At 50.7% G+C, this 16,105-nt stretch overlaps 6 protein-coding genes across 6 annotated transcripts; 1 reads left to right on the top strand and 5 right to left on the bottom strand.

The window, feature by feature from the left end:
* The first annotated feature begins 169 nt into the window (after positions 1 to 169).
* Positions 170 to 1,623, top strand: VE01_01122 (uncharacterized protein). Its single transcript, XM_018270649.2, has 2 exons — positions 170 to 317; positions 412 to 1,623. The coding sequence occupies exons 1-2, from the start codon at positions 315 to 317 to the stop codon at positions 1,345 to 1,347; spliced, it is 939 nt and encodes a 312-aa protein (XP_018134366.1). The 5' UTR covers positions 170 to 314; the 3' UTR covers positions 1,348 to 1,623.
* A 77-nt stretch (positions 1,624 to 1,700) lies between these two features.
* Positions 1,701 to 3,770, bottom strand: VE01_01121 (uncharacterized protein). The gene is made up of 2 exons (XM_018270648.2): positions 3,310 to 3,770; positions 1,701 to 3,250 (listed from the first exon to the last, which is right to left on the bottom strand). The coding sequence occupies exons 1-2, from the start codon at positions 3,394 to 3,396 to the stop codon at positions 1,886 to 1,888; spliced, it is 1,452 nt and encodes a 483-aa protein (XP_018134363.1). The 5' UTR covers positions 3,397 to 3,770; the 3' UTR covers positions 1,701 to 1,885.
* An 85-nt stretch (positions 3,771 to 3,855) lies between these two features.
* LOS1 (pre-tRNA nuclear export protein) lies at positions 3,856 to 7,692 on the bottom strand. The gene is made up of 3 exons (XM_018270647.2): positions 7,408 to 7,692; positions 5,723 to 7,274; positions 3,856 to 5,671 (listed from the first exon to the last, which is right to left on the bottom strand). Exons 1-3 carry the CDS (start codon positions 7,417 to 7,419, stop codon positions 4,149 to 4,151), a joined length of 3,087 nt encoding a protein of 1,028 aa, XP_018134364.1. The 5' UTR covers positions 7,420 to 7,692; the 3' UTR covers positions 3,856 to 4,148.
* Positions 7,693 to 7,866: 174 nt separating this feature from the next.
* NUT2 (RNA polymerase II mediator complex subunit) lies at positions 7,867 to 8,762 on the bottom strand. Its single transcript, XM_018270646.2, has 3 exons — positions 8,656 to 8,762; positions 8,459 to 8,567; positions 7,867 to 8,389 (listed from the first exon to the last, which is right to left on the bottom strand). The coding sequence occupies exons 1-3, from the start codon at positions 8,690 to 8,692 to the stop codon at positions 8,056 to 8,058; spliced, it is 480 nt and encodes a 159-aa protein (XP_018134554.1). The 5' UTR covers positions 8,693 to 8,762; the 3' UTR covers positions 7,867 to 8,055.
* Positions 8,763 to 9,215: 453 nt separating this feature from the next.
* On the bottom strand, positions 9,216 to 13,766 carry VE01_01118 (uncharacterized protein). Its single transcript, XM_018270645.2, has 2 exons — positions 9,950 to 13,766; positions 9,216 to 9,886 (listed from the first exon to the last, which is right to left on the bottom strand). Exons 1-2 carry the CDS (start codon positions 11,660 to 11,662, stop codon positions 9,659 to 9,661), a joined length of 1,941 nt encoding a protein of 646 aa, XP_018134553.1. The 5' UTR covers positions 11,663 to 13,766; the 3' UTR covers positions 9,216 to 9,658.
* Positions 13,767 to 16,040, bottom strand: VE01_01117 (uncharacterized protein). The gene is made up of 2 exons (XM_018270644.2): positions 15,279 to 16,040; positions 13,767 to 15,224 (listed from the first exon to the last, which is right to left on the bottom strand). The coding sequence occupies exons 1-2, from the start codon at positions 15,841 to 15,843 to the stop codon at positions 14,986 to 14,988; spliced, it is 804 nt and encodes a 267-aa protein (XP_018134552.1). The 5' UTR covers positions 15,844 to 16,040; the 3' UTR covers positions 13,767 to 14,985.
* Positions 16,041 to 16,105: the final 65 nt, after the last annotated feature.

Genomic DNA, 16,105 nt, shown 5'->3' with positions numbered 1-16,105 from the left:
GGCCCCTGAAACGGCATTAAGGTTATTGCGTCCGTGCCTCGAGCCTCGCGCCAACTACCACCAATGAAAGGAAGGGGGGTACAAGGCTGAAGTTTACACGTGCTTTAGCTCTGTTTACCTCGACTCGGTCTAGCCAATAGGAGTAGGAATGCACTTGTCTGAGGGACAACACGACGACGACGACCAGATGCACCATTGCGACGATTCATACATCTTATCAACTACGCCCTTTTACGCCTTCGACGACAGGCTTATTTTATAACCAGTGAACCCACCTTTATATATAGATTTGTTATTGAGAAGCAACTACCAACATGGTGAGCAACCGCAACTGCCCTCCCCCAGCTAGCAACCAGGATCGCTCCTACCCAAAACACCGAACTCAAATCCAAGTACTAATCCCCACACCAGGCTGCCCAGGCCTCCTACAAACCATCTCCACTCTCCTTCAACTCTCCTCGCACATCTCCCTTCCGCCGCCCAGAATCTCCAGCCTCGCCATCGCCGCTACGGAACTCAACCAACGCACCTTTGAATGGCCCGGCATCGTCACCCTCCAAGCAAATAAACACCCCCTCCAAACTACACTCCAGCACATCAACACCAAGCACAGATACCTGGACGCCCCGCGGCCTCGCGCCTGTGACCACCCCGCGCCGTGAGCCAGAACGCTCACCCACTCGCGGTGCAGAATCCAACCCTCGATCCGGGGCCATGCTCACGGACCGATTCGAATCACAGATCCGGTCTAGCCCGGTCAAGACCGAATCAAGCCCTCAGATTAGCCGCTCTGCCCATACCTCCCGCAACATGTCTGATGCCAACGCCCTCTCAAAACTGCAACCTGGCCAGGTTCGCGAGCTCCGTGAAGGATTCCAGATCCTAGACCGTGATAGCGATGGAATCGTCAACCGCGAAGATGTCGCTGACATGCTGACACAGCTTGGGCTCCCGGCGTCTGCGTCTGACCTGTCGAGTTTCTTCCCTCCAAGCCAGTCGCAGACGATGACGATGGCGACTTTCTTAACCCAGATCTCAACCATGTTGGCAAGCCTCAGCCCGTCTGATGAGTTGCTGAACGCATTTGCGGCATTTGACGATGATGATAGCGGCCAGGTCGATCTAGCAGAGCTAAAGGATGCGCTGCTTCATACAGCTCCGGAAGCAGGCGAGGAGATGTTAACGGCAAGGGAGGTAGATAGGATCATGAGTGGGTTTAGCGGAAGGAGGGCGTTTGGGAAGACGATGGTGGCGGGGAAGAGAGGCGAAGTGTTTAAGTACCAGGATTTTGTGGCATCAGTTTCGGGCGGGAATGGTAAGGACAACAAAGAGGACCGGGATGATTGAAAGGCTATGTAACGAAATACAGCGGGACTCGGATGGAAATTGGAATGATATACGATACCGAGTGGCGTTTGCGGGTTATATATTGTATAACGGCTAGGATAGCAATGCGGGGTGCTGGGACTTATTAACGAACTAAGACACTTTTCCCAGACCGTTGATTCCCCTGTGTTGCTTGACGCCTAACCTGTCGGCATCCCCGGATATCTACCAGATTAGTGATGTTTCTCCCGTGTTGTCGCATGCCCATTCGGCATGAAACCGCCTTGAGTAGAGTAGATAAACTTATATGACACCAATTGTAATTCTGATTTTTACCGGGTCCAAAGTCAACAAGGCATAGTCATTACAAAACTTCTTGATAATAAATCTTCATTTCTCATAAATCGTTGCTTGCTACATGAAGTGTCGTATATCTTAACTTGATCTCGTGAAACAAGGAGAATAGGAAATTTTGCTATCCAATCGCTCAATACAACCAGGCCGTATATCATAAATCTCATCATCATAAGGCATCGGGCGGCGCCACTTGCCACCACCTCTAAGATGCTTTGGTGTCCCACGTACTAACCTTGCTCATAGTCCTTCTTCTCATCTGCGCCTGAATCTGGATTTCCATCGACTCAACGCCCTTCTCAAGCAAAAGATCCTCTTCTAGATACCGCATCTCCTTCCGCCTCTCCCAGTAGTGCCACAGTCCCACAATCAATAGCGTCAATGGGACAGTCACGGCCCAATATATCCAAAATGATTCTGACACAATAGGTGCCTCTGGATTGACGTCCACCACCCCATTCTGGAAGTTGAAGAACGACATGGAAAACATAGACGCCAGGAACGCGCCAGGCAGAAACAGGGCCCCGAGAAGCGCAATCGTCTTTTGTGCGCCTGAGTCACGCTTCGACGCGTGTGCGAGTTTGCGCTGCTCGCCTGCCATCTGGAAGTTCAGCTTGCTCTCTCGCTGCGCGATAATGTTGTACAGAGCGCTTCGTTGGATGGCAAGCCGCTGCAGCGTGGTGTAGGCATAGCTATCGATTCCCTGCAGCTTCTTGCGGTAAAACTCGTGCCGTGAGAGCATACTCGCATTCAGCTTCTTCAACTCGCCCTGCCATCGCTCGCCGCTCTGTGCAGAAGACTTGAATAGCTCCATAGCTTCATCAAAACTTTGGAGAATCTGCATGTATGCCTTTGGCCGCTTCCACAGTACTTGACTGTGGCACTCGACAAGATGTCGATTGATGAGGTCGAAATCCACCAGGCCGTCTTGGTCGACATAACTCTCCTTGTCATCAATCTCCTGGCGCATACTCACAGCATGCTCGAGCTTCCTCAGCCAATCGCGCGCCTCACGTTGCTTGATATCCGTTTTTGAACTCATGTCGTGGCTAAAGATGATTGTGGGCAGCAACATTGGGTGACCAATTTGCTGCGCGCACGCCTTGAGATGGCGCACGCACGCAACTATATCACTGCTCGATGTCCCTTTACAGTATCCCATCGTCATGCCTCCCCGCATATCATGGGACAGCATCAATTCCCATCCTCTCGTGAGCCCCTTCTTCCTAACATCGCTCTTCCGGAATAGTATCTGCAAGTGAGGCCTCTCCTCATCTTGATCGAAGGCGGCCCAGAAAAAAGGGCCAACGGCAGATGTGCTCTCGATTCCGCGGTAGGGAAGTCGCATCGTCTCGACCATCGATACATAGGCTCGCTGCTTCAGACTGATATACTGCGGCGAGAATGTTTCGGGGTGGCTAGCATTTTGCTGCAGAATCATGCGCAGACCGGCAACCCGGGTGACACGTACTGGCAGTATTGGAGGCCGGAAGGCACCTTGTTGATGGAGGAAGTTTTCAAATTCGTCGGCTGGGAGAGGCTCTTCTTTGACGGTGTTTAGAGTCGGGTCCTGGCGGATTGCATGTTAGTTTCTATTGGCAGTAGCGGATGGGAATTGATTTAGCTCACCGAGTAGGAGAATATCTCTAGATAGCTCGTCTCCTCAGCCACAGGTTTCGACTGCTTGACATACTCTTTGAACATATAGTCGTCCATCTTGTCTTGCCGTGTGCTTGCCAGCCAGCCAGCCTTGCCGATAAGGAGTAACAGCAGTTAACGATATCGCTCGTCACCACTGCGTAGAGAAAGGCGACAACATCGTATTACAGAGAGCAATGTGCAAAGATGAACAAAGACAGGGTGAGGACACTGGGCATGAGGAGCAATTGCGCAGATTCTACTATCTGAAGCTACCACCCCCCATGTCTTTCCCCCCACTCTTGGATCAATCGCAGCTCTCGACCGTTGGTGGCGGGAGAGCTAATGTGCGAGGCTGAGCAACAATCCCAGCAAGAAAGATGTTGGTTGGCTGCTGGGTGTGATGGCGCTTACTGTGGATGCCGAGGGATCTCGTTCCCGTAACTCTCATGAACATCACCCCCAACCAGCCACAAATTATCAAGGGTCTCTCTCGTACATTTGTGAAATGTCGGCGATATGAATCTAGAAACCATTTCTGGTCATTCATTTTTTACCATAGCATATATGTATGTCTATCTATCTATATCCGCCGCTGACTTCCATCCATATTCCTCCGGTCCCCTCCGCCTACTTAACCCTTCCCAACCCCCATTCGCATCATGTAAACATGCCTCATTGACATGGTATAAAGCCGAGGACCAACTCCCACCCAAATGCAAAGTGCAAAACAAAGATGCAAAATGCAACCTAACAAACCAGAGATACGCCTATGCTGAATGCCCACTGCGCTTACGGGTCTCATTTCTTTATATTTACCAACTGAGTTCCTATGCGCGCTGCTTCAAGAATGCAACGAGAAAGTTTGCAAAGACTTTTCGGTCATTGGAGGTCGTCATCGAACGGATGATGTCAGATCCGTCAAAGCCCATGGATGGGAAAAAGGATTGCTGCAGATGCTCAATGAAGAGCATTCCTGTTTTGCTATAGATGATTTGCTGTAGACCGGCAATCTCAGTAAGTACCGATTTAGCTTGTGCGTCCTGGTATGGTCGGAAATCGGGGTTACGGAGGACTTCCCAGCAGACAGGGCTGAAGCGGTTGATGAGAAATTGATCGAAGCCTGGGAAAGCTGGAGTAGGAGCTGGTGTAGCTGTCTCCGGGTAATGGGATGGAGTAGCCACGTCCGGTCCTCCCCACAGCTGCGCCATCTTGGCAAGAATTGAAAATGCCATGCGGCTCGCGGCAAGGTGGCCTGTCCCATTGTTCACATTCTTTGCCAGTGTTTCGACAGAGATTAAGAGAACATCGAACAAACCTTGATTGGTCTCGCTAACAAGCACAGACGCCAGATCATTATTGAGAATGACCTGGAGGAAAGTCAGGTACTCGCGTCGGAGCTCCCCAAGCTGGATCTCGTCATCAGTTCCCGAAACTGCCTCTCCCAAGCTGTTGAAAATCCTCATGAGCAATGGCGATAGGAGCGAATCAAGCACCCCAATTATTTCCGTTTTGAAGCCAAAGACTACTTGGTCAAGGACTCTCAAGAACATAGCCATTTCGTCTTTAGAAGATTCCGTTGAAAGCAGGCCGCTGATCCAACGCGGAAGTTGTGGTAGAAGTCTGGCGCCAACCGTTCCAACGAGGCGTGTGAAAGCAAACCTAGCAGCCGTTCGGATTTCGAGTTGAGACTTCAAGGATTCCAAAGCAACGAGAATGGCTTCGGCAGCGCGATCAAACTCCTGTGAAATTTCATCTGCCGGGGCCTTGCTTCCAGCGCTGCTTATTCCTGGTGTCCAGTCCGAAAATCCATGGGCGAGTGTCCCGAGCGCCATGATGATATGGTGGATTTGCAAGCTAGCCTGAGCATTTCCATTTCTGGCCGTAGGGAGCGCTTGCTCCATGTTCGCGAAGAGGGGCTCCAGTACCATTCTGGCATATAGAACCTTCTTGTCGACTGGGGTTGTTGACGTGGACGCAATAGTTCCAACTGCTTCGAATAGATATAGCTGGCTGGTGAAGACGGCGCCCGCTGAGTGGTCGCTCTCATCAGAGGACATATCATCCTCGTCATCAGGTTTGGGGACTTCTGCCTTAATGACAAGAAGATCACTGATCGAGGTAATTACCGTCTCAGCGACATTTCCGAGTATAGCTCTCAGGTGCTTTACAAATCGGCCAAATAGGTACCATGAACGCGTTCTGACGCGGACATGATTGTGGTGAACCAGCGCTACAAAGTGCTCCAGAACTTGAGGGATGAATGCCGACTGATTCTCAAAGAAAGAGCAGTAGCGTACACAGATCTCCATGTATTGTAGCTGAATGGCTGGGTGGTTGTAAGATGCGATACCTGGACAATGTTAGCGGTAACTTAACAGCAATTGATAGTTTGAACTCTTACCAGATTCAATCATCTTTTGCATCATCGCAATCAAGCGTTCTGATGCGACACTTGAGGGCTGGCTCTTCGCATATAAGCCGCTGTTTGGAACAGCAAGCTCACCAAAGAGGTACATCTCGTGCAAAGCGAGGTCGATGTCCCTCCAGTTGACTCCAGACCCACTCTGCTCGATCGACTGGAAAGTATTTCCGACAACATTGCTCAGGACGTCAATATACAGAGTCTGATCAACTGCAGCTACAATTTTCTGGAGAACTTCAAGTCTCTTCCTCAGTTCCATGAATTCTGCCCCATCAGTCTCTGTAACTTGATCATCCCAAGACGCCGTATCATCGTATCTCATCTTTGTAATGATAGCGTTAAGAATGGGCGAGAGCATAGAGGAGTACTGCGCAGGTAGTGGCTGTGCACGGCGGAAAAGGGTGAGGAGGTCTGTGAGAGATGGGATAACAGTTGAGCATGGCTCGTCGTACTCGTCCGAAAAGAATCGTAGAAGGTGAGGCAGGAAAATCAGAAGTTGTTGATCAGCCTTAACACGTGTTGGAGAGCCGTCTGCGCTCTCTTCCAAGGCCTTGACAATATCGAATACGGCACCATTAACAAGCTTGGCTACAGCCTCTGCAAAGTCGACATCGTAGTCGGATCCAAAGCGGTTTGCCAATGCTGGGCTGGCAACAAGTTGGGAAACAATGTCGCCCAAGTTCAGGAATTCAATCATGTCCATCTTATCTCCCGGCTTCATTTTCTTGCCCACGGTTTCCGTCAAACACCCTATAGCAGCATCTCTAACCTTGTCCTCGCCATTGTTCGGGGTAACTCTTCCGATGAGCTGGAGGAGGATGGTAAGGAAGTTTTGGTTGACAACTAGAGATATATCGATCCAGTTAACCCAACGCCCAATAACCTTGAGGCACATCTCAACCAATGTATCGTCCTTGCCCTGCCAATATGTGAGAATCTCCTGCCACGACGTAGCTATCTTAGGAACGTCGCGCTCTCTGAGAAGGTCCTTCAGGTCGTTGTTACGTTTTTGGTCTTCACCGGTCCGGGATAAAAACACATCAGCGATTTCATCGTGGACAGAACCGAGGATGCGGAGGTATAAGGCAGTGCCGGCCAGATTGTCGCAAGAGGTGCTATTTGGAAGATATGTCATGGACAGGAAGTCGGAAAGGAAGGTTTCCCATCCCCGTTGGTATGAGAAAGCAAACACCGATGTTAGGGTTTGCGTCAGTTTGTTTTGCAAACTCGCAGAGTCGGCCTGTTGCTGACCGCCTGATCCTCCATACACACGGCGAGAATATTCGAGCAAGCTATCCTTCAGAAAGTTCAAAGACGCCTGATCCAGATGTTGGTTTGCAACGGCATTATTAACTATCTCAATAGAAACGAGGCGCACAACCTCTGATGTCTGTGGCGTGCGGGTAAAAAGTGTGAGGCATATTTGCCAGCCGGAGACATCTTCACGGAGCTGATTGAGAAATTCGAACGCCTGGCCCTTGAGTACTTGGCTTGATGTCGGGTCCCAGGCGATTTGAATCGCGTTTTCGACCTGGTTGTGAGAGCATGTTAGCGAAAGTTAAAAGGTCATGAAGGTAGTTCAGTTCATAGTGGGGGTGGGGTAATTGGGATCCAAAGATAACAAAATAACGCAACAAGACACCAAAACCAGGAGGAGGGCATACCTGTGTATCCATATGGCAGCAGGCTTCTGTAGGTCAGCTGAATAAAAGTTGTATGTCTAGTTATAGACTGGGTTGTGGCTGCTATGTGAAATGCAGCTGTCGATCTTCAGTATCCAGCATTGTTTGTGGGATATCTGGCTACAGAGACATAGTTCCGCTTTGCTGGAGTAAATAGGTATTCGAGATATGGAGTGCCAGATATTGGCCTGAAATGATATGACAAGTTTACTGCCTAAGGTCGCCGAAGATATGTGGGACAATGTATTCTTTGTATTTGCGTTTCTATTGTGGAGTAAAGTGCGATTTATCGCCAAGACAACTTCATCCCACCGCGCTTAAGTGATCGCGTGAGTTAGCTGCCGCGCTTATAACATGCACGTGGTTCGTCATACGAGGGGCAGTTCTGATAACTGCCAAGAACATAAAACACTATTTTGTATTGCGAAGAATGATCCGCAGCTTCATCGGTGAATTTTCAAAGCTATAGATCGTATATAAGCTGAGAAACGGGTATCTCCAAAGTATTGTCCATGTGCCTCGCTAGTCCATAACGCCTTCCCTCCCATTTCCAATGCAACCCAACAGTAATGCCCAACCATTCAATGCGTCCGCTGATGACAACTTATTCCCGCAAACTCTGGAAATTGCTCACGCCTCACCAGCCTCGCCAGCTGCAGGTTCATAAAGCTTCCCCACCTCTCCCCCAGTCTCCCTCACAACGTTCTCCACATCGCCCTTCACTTCAGGCAATGCACTTGCCATTTCCCTCGCCAGAATGTCTCTAAAACTGCCAAATGCCTGCTTCTTTCCTTTCATCAACTGGTTTCCCCGCCGTGCTAGCTCCACGAACTCTCGGGTATAGATGTCGGGGTTGCGACCCGCGTCGACGTATTGGATCAGTTCGGGTGGGACGCGAATAGGTGTTGCGGATGGCGACGAGGCGGAGGCATGGAGCTGGGTCAACGATGCGTGGAGATGGGCGCTGGAGAGTGTTAGCTGGCCCTGTGTTGGGTGGAAGGGGGAATGCTGGGTGAGGAGACAGGTGACGAACACTGTATTCTGAAGCACGTCCTTGGAGCTGACTCCCTGTCCTACGTTTCCATATGAGGTTGTCTGTACCATCAACTCATAGAGGTCTTGGATGATGTCTTTAAGCTGATCTGAACGACACGTTAGCTTGCGCCTATGGTCAACTTCGGGCGGGAGCACGTTGACTCTCAAAGTCACTGGTAGGAGATGAAAGCTTACCTTCGTAGACATTCTGGTCAATCCGATCTGGCGCCATGGTTACGGCCCTCCTATTCACAACACTTGCGCTGCAAAGAACAGTTCCTCTGCCCTGGAGCTTCGTTGGCAGCTTACGATCAAAGAAACATTGTTCGTTGTCGCCGCCTTGCGCATCAGGCAATAATATTCTCTATGATCACGTGTTACAGATTAACCCCCTTTCAAAACTCCTGTTACCATCTCCATCGCTGACTCTCTCACCTAATATTTACAAATCCCTGGGGTCCTCTACCAAGCCGGCTACCCAACTTCCCGATCGCGCAGCTGACCTCAGCGCCGATGTCAACCCGTGGCAAAGCTACAAGGTGAGTATATACTTGCTCGACTTCAAAACCGCTTCAAAACCGAGAGCGCCGCTCGTTTCAGGGGTGTTGCAGGTTGCACACTGTACCGTCTCAACTTTTGCAGATTAGTAAGGCTCGCGATGAGTTTATATTATGTGTGCGTTTTGCAAGTTTCACCCAGTACCCCGATGATCGGAGCAGTTCTTGGAAAATACCGAGGCACAGGAGTCGTTTTCAGGTGGCTTTATTTTGGCTTTATTTCTAACTATGTGCTATGTACTTGAGCGTTCAAACTAATCCCCGTTGCAGCCAACAGACAGCAAATCGGGTTTCTAGCGTTTCCATCCGTAGCAATTATGCTTGACTTTAAAAAAATTATATGTTTGTGGGGGTGTTGTGATCATGATGCCCGCATCAACGAATCCAATCCCATGTTTTTTTTCGTAAAATCATGTCTCGTAGTCATGACAGACCCTCCTATCCCAACCATCCCAGGAGTAGAGAGATATGACCACGTATTCCCTTCCAATCTTTCGAAAATGTCCTAACCCGGCCAACCGTCTAACCAGTCTCTTGTTGGCGCTTGAAAAAAGTCCCAATATGTACTAGGGCAAACAAACATATGTAGCAAACTATTAACATATAAAAGAATGATAGCTTAAATCGGTTTCAGAGAGCCACTATATCATATTTGCCATATTCGGTAGTGGGGTCGTTATTCTTCTTGTCGGCGCCGGCGTTGTATTGTCAGAAGTGATGGGACGGGGTGTCATTTGCGGCGTAAGTGGCGCCTCTATCTTGGGTAGCTCGGTTTGAGGCTTCGCCATCGTCGACGCAGCCAACGCTCTAGTGCTACTGCTTTCCCTCCTTCGTTTCGGTGCGTCTTTAATCTTTGGGTGCGTGTGACACTATTTTACGTTAGTTTCGGTGAGACAATATACCGCAACAGTGTGCTGCTTTGAATCACATACCTTATAAGCATGCCTAAACCAAGTCGTGCCTTTCTTTTTGCTACTGACCAACGCAACCCATTCATTACAGCTTCCACACAAGCCCTCCCAAACATCTGGGTTTCCATCCATACGCCTTGTCTCCTGCGGCTCCTGGAATGGGTTCCCAGTAGCCGCACTAATACCGTGCGTGAAGCTCTTGTCATACCAGAATGCGCTATTCTTAAGAACCAACCAACGACCAGGTTTGCATATGCCGCACCAGCCTTCTCGTTTGTTGCCATGACCGCGGACCCAACGAGGCGTGTAGAGGTCACCATCAAACCGAAGCTCCTGTTCATGTGGTACTAGGTCTGGGTCGCTCGGGTTCATGTCCTCAGGTGGGGGTGGTATCTGCTCATCGTTGAGAGAGGCATAGAGATCTGGGGGGTCACTCAGATCGGCGTAGTGCGAGTGCATGGAGTGAGGGTCCGCATTGCTCTGCAACATTCTGAATAGCCCATGCGAAAATAGAGGAGGTGGTGTCTCAAAGTGGCGAGGTTCGTGGTAAGCGTTTGATGGTAGAATCATGCTATTGCGATGGTATGCTGGGTTGCTGTGTGGCATGAGATACGGGTTTTGCTGATTTTGAAGATTGGCCATGTTTAAAGGAAGATGAGTATTTGGCAACGTTGGCGAGGAGTGCCGAGAGGACATTCTTTGTGGCTGCACGAATCCTTCTGGGGTTGTGTGATAGACGAAAGGCGACGGTCTTCTTGGCCCCGAGGCATACGAACCTGTAGACCATCGTTTGCTGCGGTTGTCTATTGAATACGGCGCGGATCGCATGCTCGGCCTTGGAGAAGGGGACGCTCGCCCACGGCTTTGTGTTCGCACAAGTTCAGACCTGTTTTGAGGTGTCATCCGTGGAGATGCGACAGGTGATAACTGAGTAGATGACATAAGAGAAGTTCTGTTTGATGGCGGCGGGTAGTCCGAAGTGAAGGACGGGGCCTCAGAGAGGGTCGTTGAGAAATCATCATATGAAGTCATGTCAGATAAACCACCACTGGTCGACATAGTGAATGACGAGCCTGACATGCGGCGCGAATTGTATGGATTCTCGAGGCTCAAGTGATCGTTGTCCATCCCAGTGTTGTATCTCAGGTCAAGAATTGGAACGCATTCGTCTGTGGTATAAGCCTGGCCGATATTTGCTTCAGAGTCAAAGTGCTGTAATTCGAGTACATCTCCACATGCCTTATTACCCCAATCCTCAGAAAGTTGCGCATACCCTTGGTTCATGTACATTGAAGAGGGCCTGCTATCGGCACTTTCAGATGGCTGATAGAAGTCCTGGACGATGGCATATGTCTGCGGCATCACTTCATGGCTGGAGGAGAGTGTCATGGTTGTCGAATCCCAAGCAGGTAGCGCGGTAGGCTGCTCAGGAATGCAATAGCTGAAGCCGTTCAGGTTGGTTTCCGCCATCTGGGCAGGGCGTGGCCGTGACATATTTGGCACTTGTCGCGTCGACCACAAGGCTGTAACCCCGGATTCCACTTGCTTTGCTGCCTCACTCGAGCTGACGGTGGTGGTGGGATAGGAGCGCGGGGTTTGGTCTCTGCGAAACTTATTGTTCGGATTGAAGGTGAAGTTTGGTGTATGATATTGCTGGCGACTATGTAGTGGACGAGAATCGGCGTCTGTATATGGACCGGGGACCACATATACACTCGCCTGCTCGGAGTCCATTGTGGAAAGCGCCAGCGATGTAGAATGGTATAAAGCGGCAGTCGTTCAGACGCTGCGTCGGTGATATAGGGTGCGTTTTGTGGGCGCCTCTTATGATAGAAGAGATATCAGATATCTTGGTGCCGTTCTTGGATGGATTGGATTAAATGACGACAGTCAGTATGCGGTGTTAATCTTGCAGTGTCTCGTTGGCGATAATGTTAGAAAGCAATATTGACAAGTATGCTTTGTAAAGAAAGGTACCGATATGAGCCGGTATTTGATATATATGAGTCGATGGATCAGTAAGGAGCGTATTGAGGACGGCTATACGGTATTGTATAGTATAGAAACAACTCGTTAGTGGGTCTGCGCAGGCGGCACGTAAAGTGGGAGCCAGCTCCCAGCGGTGATATAGATAAAGTTAAGTAAAGAGTGTAGATAGACCAGTACGTCAATTATGAGAAAGAAATTAGGAAACCCGAAAAGGAGCGACTGTGCAATCGGAGGATGAGCAAGAAAATGTTGTGTGGAACGAACGACGCGGCGAGCAATGGTAAAAGTGGTAAAGGGCTGCTGGCCATATCCCCGATAATAAGAGAAAGATGTTAAGTTAAAGTACCAGCTGTACTTGCTCAGACCCTCTTCGGGTCATCAAATCCCTGGCTAGGATCGGGAACGTCAAGGTTACCCATGCCTGGATCTCCTGACACGAGGTAGAGTGCCCTAGAAAGATACTTCGCTCTAGAGTGCTTTTGGAACTCTAAACCTGCCCAAGCCTCTTTCGAGGAAGATAGGTTTAGAGAGAGGGGTATGGGAGAGGTGAGTGGGGTTAGTAACGGCTGGGGTATACTGAAGTAACCGGCGTGGCGAAGAGCGAAAGTGATAAAACATCGGCCCAGCTTTAGCATGTAAGGAGCAGATTGCAGTGGTGGGCGGTGGTGAACTGTGGTAGAGTAACCGTGGAAGCAGAACCACACATGTCCGGACTTTCAATGATCCTGGTACGAAGTGTTGCCGAAAGAGGCCGTTCCTATCAGGAGGCTTGGACATGTGTCGATTTGAGCCCGCGGAGCCGGAGTGGTTCCAGAAATAGACATCCTACAATAGCAAAGTTCACATATACCCGTAAGTACCGTAGCGTACTGTACGTGTTTGATGGGGTAAGTCGTGAGTGCGTGGTGGGGTGTGAGGGCGAAATACCGGAGTAGCAGGTTTGATGCCAAGTCACCAGTGTTCCCTGTATAATACTTGTGATACCTGCAATTAAGACTCCAGGCGGAAGGAGGGGGTGGCTTGTCTCGTCTCAAACAACCCACCAGGAAAATCCGCCAGGGCCAGTCGTGGGGTATCTTGGAACCTCTAACTCGTTTAGGCGACGAGGACAACATCTACCGTCCTGGACCACCAACAACACGTAAGTTGACAGGCTGAGTATTCATTGGTCTTGGGTATAGTATTAATATGCATCTTATCATTTCAAATGGACGCGTCTTCACCACCTTTCGACGACGATTGAGTGTCGTGGACGTCAATGGGACGGCTCGTTCCTGATATTTCCTCGTGGGCCTCCAGTAGACGTAACATAAAACACTATCGCTTGTCATACGACCGTAACAAGGTCCAATTGTTCGCCATGGTAACGAGAGGTGATTCAGACCATCATTCCCCCAAATGCGGCACCGTAGCCGTGTGGCTCCTCCTGTCGTTTGAGGTTCAACTGAAGGCACCACAACACTACCCCGTGGCGCGTCAGCCACTCCCACGACAACTCCAGAGGGTGATCCGAGTAGAGAACATCGCAACATTGTCTGTGGGGTTCCGCTTGGTTTATACGATCTTTAAATGCTTCCATTCCATGCATATAGCTTGGTCGGACGATCACTGCAAAACGAGATGAACGATTTCGCCCAGGAATCGACAAGAGCGCACAGGACAATGATTAACAGCCATCTGCCGTGCCGTGGATGGTCCGTCCAGAAGGATCTGGCCCCAATTGCATTCTAAAAGGTGCAGAAAAAACACTCATCCATACTTTGGTAAATCGTGGTTGCACACCCAGTCGCTAGCCTGATGTTTCAGAATCGCACTATCTGAAACCTCCCACTGCCTCATCCCGCCCCTGTCCCCCGCCAACGACCCTGTCAACAGACCACCATTGGCGACGCCCGCCAGCGCACCGCCGCACCATCACCAGTGTGCCATTTTCTTAGATCAAACCTTTCGGCAGAGCCTCGGTATTAGAAACCATAACTTCGTTCCATATCACCCACCAAAATGCTTCTAGGCGTCCGCGCCCTGTGTGGTCCTTGCTCTCGCTGCGCCCTACGTATGGAGGTGGGTATGTAAGATCTCCCTGGGAGCCAAGACGCCGGAGCCCCCGGATGACAGGCCTATGCCAGTTATGGTGCTATTATAAAACTCCAGGCTGACATGATGCCAGTTGCTGGATAGACTCTTCCCGAGCCGATCATCGTTCACCTGATTACAAGGCTGATGGACTTCATTGCAACAACACAGAACATGTCAGGTGAGCAGATGGACGCACATTGTTCCTGCCGCTTGGCATGTCCTGGACACACATTGTTCCTGTGGGCTGGCGTGCCACATACACATACTCGAGCACAATACCGTCTGACTCCTCAGGTACGCAATCCAGGCACACCCCAGGCACCCTCAGGAACAGGAACCCAATCGCAACACACTTCTTCCATCCGGCCTTCCCCAAGGATCCAGGCCCTCTCCCAGAACCAACAATACCGTCAGCCCACAGCGCAATCGCTCATTGGCTCCCAATGTTTCCCATCCCCAAAACGGCCTGGCGGCTGAAAAACGCATGAAAGTACAAATCGCAGACCCCCGCGGGTATAGGGACGCATGAATCGCGAGAGCATGTTTAATATGACGATCCATTTATATCATCGATGTTGTTCAAGGACAGGGCAAGTAAACGCAGGTACGTAAGGTATAGTACAGATAACTTTGCACAAGCTAGTAGCGTGGGTGAGTACGACGCCTACGCATTCGTTCCCATCGCGTTGCCTAGTAACGATTCTGTTGCCTCCCGGCGGTTCTCTGCGGTTCTTTGGCCCATGCCTGATTCGTGTCCGTCAAGACCGCTTTTGGCGTCGATGTGCGCATGAATGAGCGCCTGCGGTCCGAGGAAACATGCTTCCTCGCATCCTAAGGCTCCCTCCCATCGCACATGCCTTTCCTGGACTTCTGGATAAACCCCACGTGCTAAAACAGACTTTCCCCCCTCCACAATGACACCAGAATCCCATCCCATCTCATCCCATTCATCCCCGCCCTTACCGGCGACTCCGAGCCAGTCATACTACCCCTCACTTCTCTCCATTAACTCTCTTCCAAATCTCTGCTTCCGTCTCTGCCAGCTTCCCCCCCGCGGTAGTAGCCCATTTCTTCGCCGTTTCCCAGATACTCTCTTCCCCGGCATTATCATCCATATCCCCTGCACGATGCCATTGCCCACTCTGTCCACTCTGTGCGCCATGGCTTGGTTGGGGCGCACCACCATACTGGTCTCCTGACATACCTCCTCCGTATGGATTCTGTTGGTATCCTACAAAAGTGTCAGCATTTATTCCTCCAAACCCAAGAATTCACGAGTACTTACCAGGCGGATGCTCAAAGCTCCTCCTCTCCGCTTGACCGCCGCCAACCCCCTGGCCCTGCACCGGCAACATGGTGGGGTAGTTCCCCGTCGGCCGCGACGCCGTCGCCGTAGGCTGGTACTGATTCGCCGGCGGCGCAAATCCCATCTGAGGAGGGTAGGGCGGGCTCGTAGTTTGGGATGCCGGCTCGGGCGGTGTGTACTTCTCTCCCACCTTTGGTGGTGGCGGAAGCGGGCTCTTCACTCGTCCCGGCGGCGTTGGTACAGCTCCTGGCTGCGGCGGGGGTGGGCCTTGGTCGGCTGTCTTAGATGGAGTGATGGGCGAGGGCGCGTAATTATTTGCTGGTCCAGTTGGGGGACCTAACGAGCCTGTGGGAGCCGGAACAGCAGGCTGCCCGGTTTGGGGGGCGTATGGAGATGTTGTAGTGGGGACGGCTGTGGTTGTGGCGGGGTTATTAGATGGTGCTGAGGCTTTGGTAGAGGTTTCTGGGCCGGCAGTCTGGGGTGTAGGTGCATTTGCCTTTGCTGCCGTAATCGGGCTCTGCGTGTATACTGGGATTCCAGACATCCTGTAGAGTCGTGGGTGGCGGGCGCTTCGTAGAGTTATTGACGCGTTGTATCGGTCGTGGTGAGATGATGAAGCTCGGGATTTCTGCTGCTTATCTGTCTTTGCGCAATGAGTATGAAGGCGTGTCTATAACTTGAGTATGACTTCAATAATTCTGACAAAAGTGTTCAGATGGAATATATGGATGTTGAAACATGTATGTTACCCAAGACAGAGAAGCCACGATTGAGCTATCAGCTTTCTGAACTCAGCCTCGTTGGCT

Source organism: Pseudogymnoascus verrucosus, assembly GCF_001662655.1.
Source record: "Pseudogymnoascus verrucosus strain UAMH 10579 unplaced genomic scaffold scaffold_3, whole genome shotgun sequence".
NCBI classification, from domain to species: Eukaryota; Fungi; Ascomycota; class Leotiomycetes; order Thelebolales; family Thelebolaceae; genus Pseudogymnoascus; species Pseudogymnoascus verrucosus.
Note: the sequence above shows the minus strand (reverse complement) of the source record. Positions and strands in the feature narration are given on the sequence as shown.

What these genes read in the sequence shown, in the direction of transcription:
- VE01_01117 (XM_018270644.2), bottom strand. Translation starts at nt 15,843, where the DNA reads ATGTCTGGAATCCCAGTATACACGCAGAGCCCGATTACGGCAGCAAAG. An exon ending in GAGCTTTGAGCATCCGCCTG is followed by an intron (nt 15,225 to 15,278) that starts GTAAGTACTCGT and finishes ACACTTTTGTAG; the next exon opens with GATACCAACAGAATCCATAC.
- VE01_01121 (XM_018270648.2), bottom strand. Translation starts at nt 3,396, where the DNA reads ATGGACGACTATATGTTCAAAGAGTATGTCAAGCAGTCGAAACCTGTG. An exon ending in TAGAGATATTCTCCTACTCG is followed by an intron (nt 3,251 to 3,309) that starts GTGAGCTAAATC and finishes GCAATCCGCCAG; the next exon opens with GACCCGACTCTAAACACCGT.
- NUT2 (XM_018270646.2), bottom strand. Translation starts at nt 8,692, where the DNA reads ATGGCGCCAGATCGGATTGACCAGAATGTCTACGAAG. An exon ending in TGACCAGAATGTCTACGAAG is followed by an intron (nt 8,568 to 8,655) that starts GTAAGCTTTCAT and finishes CGTGTCGTTCAG; the next exon opens with ATCAGCTTAAAGACATCATC. An exon ending in GACGTGCTTCAGAATACAGT is followed by an intron (nt 8,390 to 8,458) that starts GTTCGTCACCTG and finishes AACACTCTCCAG; the next exon opens with CGCCCATCTCCACGCATCGT.
- VE01_01118 (XM_018270645.2), bottom strand. Translation starts at nt 11,662, where the DNA reads ATGGACTCCGAGCAGGCGAGTGTATATGTGGTCCCCGGTCCATATACA. An exon ending in GGTTTAGGCATGCTTATAAG is followed by an intron (nt 9,887 to 9,949) that starts GTATGTGATTCA and finishes AACGTAAAATAG; the next exon opens with TGTCACACGCACCCAAAGAT.
- LOS1 (XM_018270647.2), bottom strand. An exon ending in GCAAAAGATGATTGAATCTG is followed by an intron (nt 5,672 to 5,722) that starts GTAAGAGTTCAA and finishes AACATTGTCCAG; the next exon opens with GTATCGCATCTTACAACCAC.